General features: G+C 44.0%; 1 protein-coding gene across 2 annotated transcripts; it reads left to right on the top strand.

Annotated features, from left to right (window-relative positions):
- Positions 1-644: 644 nt before the first annotated feature.
- TSPAN31 (tetraspanin 31) lies at positions 645-8318 on the top strand. 2 transcript variants are annotated; one of them, XM_056797721.1, is made up of 6 exons: positions 645-5540; positions 5965-6132; positions 6397-6477; positions 6810-6941; positions 7493-7606; positions 7764-8318. In XM_056797721.1, exons 1-6 carry the CDS (start codon positions 5478-5480, stop codon positions 7836-7838), a joined length of 633 nt encoding a protein of 210 aa, XP_056653699.1. In that variant the 5' UTR covers positions 645-5477; the 3' UTR covers positions 7839-8318. The 2 variants fall into 2 exon arrangements, with proteins under 2 accessions (XP_056653699.1, XP_056653700.1); XM_056797722.1 differs by lacking the exons at positions 5965-6132; positions 6397-6477 and having other exon boundaries at positions 5306-5540.
- Positions 8319-8326: the final 8 nt, after the last annotated feature.

Below are 8326 nucleotides of genomic sequence, written 5' to 3'. Positions count from 1 at the left end.
CTAGATCTGGATTCAAATCTTGCCTTTGCTACTTCTTGTGTGACTGTGAGCAGATCACTTCAACTCCATGGATGTCAGTTTTCTTATCTGTAAAGTGAGGAGTTTGTGTTACAAGCTAAAATCTCTTCTAGCTGTAATATTCTAGAGACTATGTTTCATATTCGCCCAGCCTTAATTCTTTCAGTTCGACAAAATACTTTAAAAAGATGTATTTTTTTTTAAATGAGGAGTGAGCTTATTTTTACATCATCATTTCTGGAAGGATCCTTACCTCTCCCAGAGAAAAGAATGAAAAATGAAAATAAACCCCATATTTTTCAGCAAAACTAGCCAACATATAAAAGTCTGGCATTTTTTGTAGTGTTCCATACCCATAAACCCTGTGTCTGCAAAGGAGGAGGAGAGGTATTTTCTCGTAGGCTTTTGGAGTCAGGATTGGTCACGATGATTTTGTAGTTTCCAGTTTTAATTGCTTTTACATTAGCAGAGTCATATCTATGGCTTCTCTGGTTCTTCTAGTTTCGCTTTTCATTTTATGTCTTTCCACGCTTCTCTGCTTTCATCATATTCATCATTTTCCTAGAACAGTAATATCTGAATAACCATTTCCTAATATAAGACCAACTTTGCAAGAAAAAGTTTTAAAAATATTTTTATGTTTTTGTCCAATTACATATAAAAACAACTTTAAACCTTCATTCTTTGCAATTTTCAGTTCTAAATTCTTTCCCATTCTCCTTCCCCTTCCCCTTCATTGAGAAGGCAAGCAGTTTGATAAAGGTTATATATGTGTAGTCATGCAAAACATATTGTAAGAAACATTTATTAACTATCTGCTACCCAACAGGTTTGTGGCATTGTGTTAGCCAGCCCCTGGACATACAAAGATATATAAGGATGCAGACTTATCAGAGACTTGACAATCCTCAGAAGCTTGGGGAGGGATAAGGGGAAGGCATGTACACAAAATAATACAAGGCAGACAGAGAGAAGTGCAGAAAAGAAGTCTTTGAATGAAGTGTTTAGTAGAGAAATTTGCAGAAAAGGGAGATCATTTTCACCTGGGATTCAGGAAATTTTCTTGGAGGAGGTGACACCATCATTAAAGGAAAAGGAAGGGGCCTGGAAGGAAGTACATTCAAGCTACATACATACAAGGTATGGTTACATAAGATACATATGTATCTTATGTATGCAGTTGCCTGGGGAGGAACTCCATTAATGTTATTGCTTTTTACTTCTTTTCTTTTAGGTTGTTATTCACTTCTGTGTATTTGAATTCTCAGTTTTATTGTTCTGTCTTTTGTTTCTTTGGTGCAGCTTGCCATTGCAAATTCAATTTTTTCTATTCAGCTCCTTATTTTTGCAGGGCAAACTATAAGTACTGCTCTCATAATTCTCACTTCTCTCTCTCTTAAAAAAAAACAAAAACCCTTACCTTCAGTCTTAGAATCAGTACTGTGTATTGGTTCTAAGGCAGAAGAGCAGTAAGGCACCACTAGGCAATGGGGGTTAAGTGACTTGCCCAGGGTCACACAGCTAGGATGTATCTGAAGCCAAATTTGAACCCAGGACCTCCAGTCTCCAGGCCTGGCTCTTAATCCACCCAGTGCTCCCTCTCATTTCTCTTTTAAACCACTCAGAAACAGGGTGTTGTGGTTCCATGTTCTCACATTCCACAGAGTCCCCTTATCATCAAGTGTTGGACCATTTCCCTTTGTTTTTGTAGTATTTTTTGTCTTGTTTTGTAGCATTTATTTACATTTCCTTCTCTTGCTACTATTTTTTCCTGTTATCTGTTTATATTTGAGGTCTTTGAGATTCTTTCTTCTTGAAATCTTTGGCATTCTCAGTCTCTCCCTTCCCTTCTTATTTTTCATATTATTCACTTTCTGAATCCCTCCCCGATGATGGTGGTTTCCTTGAGGGCTAGATCTCAAATTGTTTAGTCATTCCTTAATATATTGTTCTTACTTTACAGGAAACATTTTTAAAATTTAATATTTTTTCAATTACAGGTAAAAAATTTTAACCTTAATTTTTTACCACTGAGTTCCAAATTCTTTCCCCTGCTCCCTCCCAAAGATGAGCAATTCACAGTTCACCAGCCTAGGTCTTCTGGTCCCAACTGGATACTGTGCTCTTTCCCCTCAGGTTTGGTGGAGTACAACAGTACAGACCCCTGAACACAGTGTCCTGACATAGTGAGCTGTCCCATCCCCTCTGCTCCTTAGTTCTCTGGCTCAGAACCAGCAGTTCAGAGTTTTGCAGCACTGGTGCTTCAGGACTGTAGCCCACAGCAGACTTTTGTTCCTGAAAGATGTGGTTAAGCTGGCTGCTGAGGCTGATGCAGATTTCCAAAGCCTGTAGCTGGGGTTTCCAAGGCACTAGAAAGAGGGAGGGATTGGGATATAGAGGTGAGTTTTGATGCTAGCTGGTATGGTTCCCTTGGGTCTGCTAGTACAGACTTGCTGCTGGGAAGTGGGGGAAAGGTGATAAATGAGCTCAAGATAAGTGAGCATCCCTTCCTGTCTTTTTTTTTTTAACTTTTTTGGGATTCTAGGTGTCCTAAACCATGGAAACAGTGGAAGTTGCCTTATCTTTGGCACATAATTTGTGTTTTGGAGAAGTCATGGGGATTGGAGAAAATGTTTAGTCCCCCATCTGATTACCTATATGACCTGAAAATTTTGTGAAGGAATTTCAAGTTGGAGGGAGGGGGGGAAAGCAATCTAATTGTTTCTTATTCCTTTTGAACTTTGTTGAAAGGTACTATGGGAGGAATCTCCTAGTATAATGGATAGAGGGGTAGCTTTGGAGTTAGGGGGAATTGGGTTCAATTCCTGACTCTAGCTGAGTGAGCATTGTTAAGCTGCTTAATCTATAAGTGTCCCAAACAACTAAGTAATAAACTTGCAATTGTGGGAGTTTTATTACAAGAATTCCAAACCACACTGATGAAATCACAAGTCTAGATACAAAAACAAAAGCTAATACCTACCTTCCTGTCCTAGAAAAGGAACAGAATGTTGTAGTGGAAAGAATATTGGATTTGGAATTAGAATCATAGAATCTGAGAGTTGAAAGGGAGGTGCTAGTTCAATGAATGAAACCCACTATAGTATACAAAACAAATGGTTCTCTAAATTCTGCTTAAAGACCTACAAGGAGGAGGTTATTGAGCTGTAATTTACCTCTTTGGGACTTCTGCTCTGCAACTACCCTCTGCCAGACAGAAAAAGTCTAACCTCCTTTACATGACAGCTTTTCAGATACATGAAGCCAGCTTGCCATGTCCTTTCCCCAGGATGAATGTTTTTAGTTCCTTCAAAAGACTTTTTATATCAAAGACTAGTCCTTCACCAATCTCATTGCCCTGCTCTGAATGCTTTCCAGCTAATCAATGTCCTCTTTAAGTCATGCAAGAGTTCATTTGAAGTCTCTCTCATGAGGGCAGAGCACAGTGGGACTATCAACCCTCCCTAAGCATTCTTGGAAGTTATATTCTCAAAGTAGCCCCTCTGCAGCTCACATGATTTTTTTGGCTGCCCCATCACATCACTCTCAGATTGAGTTTACAATCCATAAAAACCCTCAGATCCTGTTCAGAACAACTGTTATTATCCGGGGTGTCCCAGTTTAGTGCCCTTTGTAAATATGTGGAGCATGCCAATTAAGCCTTTATCCAAGTTATTGATAAAAATGTTAAATAGCACAGGACAGAGATCTCTGGATGGAGACATTTTATCATGATGATATTGAACCATAATAGCTACTCTTCATTCAGTTCATTCAACCAGTTTGGAAGCCATCTAACCTTTACCTCATCTTCTCTGTGAGAATACATGAGATATTTCATCAAAAATTTTATTAAAATATAGGTAAAATATATCCACAACATTCTTCCCCATCTAATAGTTTAATGATCCTGTCAAAATGGAAAATGAAGCTAGTCTGGCATGACTTGGCTCTTTGGAGTCTCTCCCTGATTTCCTTCTCATATATCCATCCACCATTTCTTTTATTTTCCCAGGAATCAAAGTCAAATCCATTGGTCTATTAGTTGTATACTATTCTCTTCCCTTCTTGGAAATTTCCTTTTTAAAATATCTGTCCTTTCCCAGTCCTGTGATGCCTCTTCCATTTTCCCGGATCTTGCAAATCTCACTGACAGTGACTGCTCAGCATGTAGTTTTTTCAGGACCAGAGGAGCCAAGAGATTCGAATTCATCTAGGGCAGTGAGGTCTTCAATAGCCATCACCTTCCTTATCTTTGGTATCATCCCTCCTAGTTAATCGTTTTTGCTGTCATTTCCAATCTGAATTCTCCTTTACAGAGAAAATACAAAAGTAAGCTGAGTTCTGCGTAACGAGGACGTAGTTCTGACAAATGTCAGAGCCTCAGTTTCCTCATCTACAAAATGACGATTGTTGCCATGGTAGATGTTCCTGAACTACAAGTCAGTGAGGGGATTGGACGAGAAGATGCCTGATGTACCTTCCAGCTCAAGAAGAGGATGACAGGAATAATCTAGTGTTTTAAATGAGTCATTTCCTTTGATGCTCTCAACAATTCCACTTTGTGGATCAGAAAACTAAGGCGATTCATGGTAAGCGACTTGCTGAGGCTCGCCCAATTGGTAAGTGTCATCTGGGGCATAAATCTAAATTCCTGTTTTCCTGTCTCTACGGACCATGACATGAGCCCGCTTGCTTTTTGCCTTTCTTTTCCTGAACCTCAGTTTTCTCGTCTGTAAAATGGAGGTTCTGGGCAGGGTGACTGCCGAGGCCTCGGCCTTTTCCCGGCCTATGGTCTGGCCCTCCATCAGTCCGGCCAAGACTCCGCCTTCCCTCCGTCCGGCGAGAGAGTTCGCAGGTTCTGGGCGGGGTCCAGACACAGTGTGACGCCACAACAAAACAAGCTCCCCATGAGGTCACTGCGGGACAAGCTGGGGGAGGGGCTTCTGGGGGCGGTTCCTCCAGGGGTGGGGCCCGTAGGCCCCGCCCTTCTCTCCATCCGTCCTCCCGCCTCGCGCCTTTTCTGCCTCAGCGCCCCGCTTTGCTTCAGCCCCCCGCCCAGCTTTCCACTTGCCGCCCCGCTCTCTCGGGGAGGTCCGCAGTCATCCGGGGTTTTGTAGCAGCAGTAGCAGCGGCCGCAGCAGCCCTAGTCATTTACTGGAGTCCCTGGAGGCTCCGCCTCTTTCTCACATCTCGCCCAATGAGGAACGGGCCGGTGTAAACGTGAGGCCTGGGCAGTGATTTCTGCTTTGATTGATCGACAGGTAAACCAATCGGGGGACGGCGTGAGCCCGGAGCCTTACCAATCCAGAGGCAGAGGTGGGACGGTGCAGGCGCAAAGTGCGGGGGGTTTGGTAGAAGATGATTTAAAGAGACAGAAGCCGCCGGGGCCTCAGCGGACGGTCCTTAAGACTTTGCACTCTTGAGTCCCCGGGACCCCGGTCCCCAGAGCCGGGAAGATGGTTTGCGGTGGCTTTGCCTGCTCCAAGAACGCCCTATGTGCGCTCAACGTGGTCTACATGGTGAGGGGAGGGGTCCCTCGGGGACTTCCGGTGGGGAGAGGGTCCCCGGACAGGTTCCTAGAAGATTCCTAAGGGGGTTTCCGGGGGGAGCCATGGGGAGTGGAGATTCCAGGACTTCCGTGGGAAGGGGGAAGGGCTTCCGGCCACGACAGGGGCGGGGGGGATACCTAGGGAGGTGTGGATCTGTTCTCCTTCCTCTATCTCAGGTTTCTCCTCGGGGCAGCAGGGGAGAGGAGCCACGGTTTGGTTTGCAGGTCCCGGTGGCCTGATGATGCCCAGAGGGGGGGAGGGTGAGGGGAGTGTAGAGGCCGAGGGCCGGTTGGTTCAGGAAAGCCTTTAGACTAATTCGAGACCCCACTGTGGCCTCCTCTAGCCCCCCAGGGTCCACTGCCGCGCCCTGATCTTTCTCCGGGTTCTCTTGCAGCTGGTGGGGCTGCTGCTGATCGGAGTGGCTGCCTGGGGTAAGGGTCTGGGGCTGGTGTCCAGCATCCACATCATTGGGGGAGTCATCGCAGTGGGGGTCTTTCTCCTCCTCATTGCCGTGGTTGGACTCATTGGTGCGGTCTATCACCACCAAGTTCTTCTTTTCTTTGTATCCTAATCTGACTGGGATTTTAAAGGAAGAGAGCAGGGGTTGAGGAGACTGAGATGGGAAAATGTCTAGGGTCGAATTCTGTATAGTTTGTTAGAAGTCTTGCCTTACTTAATGACAATTGCTTCCTCCCGTAATGTAGAATAATTGGTTTCCCCTATACATTTCTCATGATGTTGATGTTATGAGACCAAAATTAGTGAATGGATGTGATTCAAATGGGAATGTCTGGTTACTTTTTCCTTAACTTAACCCCACTCCCAGTATATGATCATACTTGGTTTGGTTTTTATCTTTCAATTTGGAATCTCTTGTTCCTGTCTGGCAATTAACAAAAGCAAACAGGTAAGGAGCCATATCTCCCTACCCTCTTCCCCAGGATACCACTTCCTTCTCCTTTTATCAGGATTGTTCTAGACCTACCACTTCCAGGCTCCTGACCCCAAACCTTAGATTTATTAAATTTCTGGTCAGCTTGGGTTTTAATGATTGGGTAAGGGAAATCTTCAGGGGGAAAAAGTGGTTATTGTGTGCTTGATATCATCCTTAGTTTTACTCCATAATCCCCAGATGATGATCTGGGGCACATATTTGGCAAGGGCCTGTTCAAGTTCAATTGGATTGGGACTAACATAGTTCATGTTTTGTTTAGTAAGCTATGCCTTTCTCTCCACCAGAAAGATGTCATCAGCACCTATTGGTTTGTCATGAATAACAAGACCCGGAATGAACTAGAGACAAGTTTGGATTGCTGTGGCCTCTTCAACTCAACGGCCTTATACTTGCAAGACTATGCTTTCTGCACTGCAGTAAGGGGAATGCCAGGGATCTATCTGGGCAGTGACCATGGCTTGGGAAGGGGGGTGGGGATATGCATCTTGGTATATTGCAGAAATTGGATGACAAATGGCTAGAGGAACAGCTAGGTGGCTCAGGAGACAGAGCCAGGCCTAGAGATAGGTGGTCCTGGGTTCAAATTAGCCTCAAACACTCCCTAGCTATATGACCCTGGATAAGTCATTTAACCCATTGCCCAGCCCTTATCACTCTTCTGCCTTGGAAGGACTATGTAGTATTGATTTTATAGTGGAATTGCTTGTCAGCTCAGGAGGGAAAATGGGAGGAAGACATGAATCATGCGACTGGAAAAATATATTTTAAATTATTTAAAATAAAGGTTTTTTTTTTTTTTAAAGTGGCTGGAGAAAAACAGCAAGATGAGGGAAGGTTGAGTATTTAAAAATGTCAGTGGACATTAAAATTAAGCATGTGCTTTCAGAGAAATCGTTGCACTTTGAAGGGGAGGGGTAGGGCATATTTTTCATCTACCAAGAACCATTTTGAACCCTCTTATTTCTAGCACTGTAAGACCCATGGCTCAAAGTGCCAGGTTTGTGGAGACAAATTCCTTAAACATTCAGATGAAGCACTGAAAATCCTGGGGGGTGTTGGACTCTTTTTCAGCTTTACAGAGGTGAGGCTACATTTTGACTTCCTACCTCCATATCAGTTCTCTCCAACTGGGATCCATCAATTCAAGGGTGTGGGTTCATGTACCCCATACACCAGTGCTACCATTCCTCTTCTTCATTTCTTTCCTTCTAAATGTCTCCATGTCTTCCCTCTTCCAGATCCTAGGTGTGTGGCTAGCAATGAGATTCCGGAATCAGAAGGACCCTCGAGCCAATCCCAGTGCCTTCCTTTAAAGACCTCTGATGCCCATGATCCTTCTTTTCCCCAGTCTCCCTGATGGTGGGGATTCTGGGGCCTTTTCCATGTAAGGAAAAGAGAAGAGGCCCTTCTTTGCTAAAACCCCTAAGCTGATTGGACTGGTAGGCTTCTGTCCTTGACATGATGTTTTAGGGATAGGCAGAGATAGGAAGATTCTGAGCATACCCCTGTACCCAAAGGAGGGGATGGTATTTATCAAGTGCATGTGATTGAATGGGGCAGGAAGCCCCCTGCAAACTCCAACCCTGCCAGCCTCCCCCCTAGACTGGCTTGATCTATCTTACCCTGCCCCAAATTAATCACAGCAAAGACACACAGCCAATCAGCCAGAATGGAAGCAATTTCTTTGGGGGTGGGATGGGTGGGTAAGAGTTCTCATGTCACTGAGAACATAGGCTTTGTATTTTTGAATATAGTGTAGTGAACGTAAAAATAAAAACCTTTTTAACCCTGTATTTGCATA

This window comes from Monodelphis domestica, chromosome 5 (assembly GCF_027887165.1).
Source record: "Monodelphis domestica isolate mMonDom1 chromosome 5, mMonDom1.pri, whole genome shotgun sequence".
Classification (NCBI taxonomy): Eukaryota; Metazoa; Chordata; class Mammalia; order Didelphimorphia; family Didelphidae; genus Monodelphis; species Monodelphis domestica.
The sequence above is the reverse complement of the archived record's forward strand: the minus strand, read 5'-3'. Positions and strand labels throughout refer to the sequence as shown.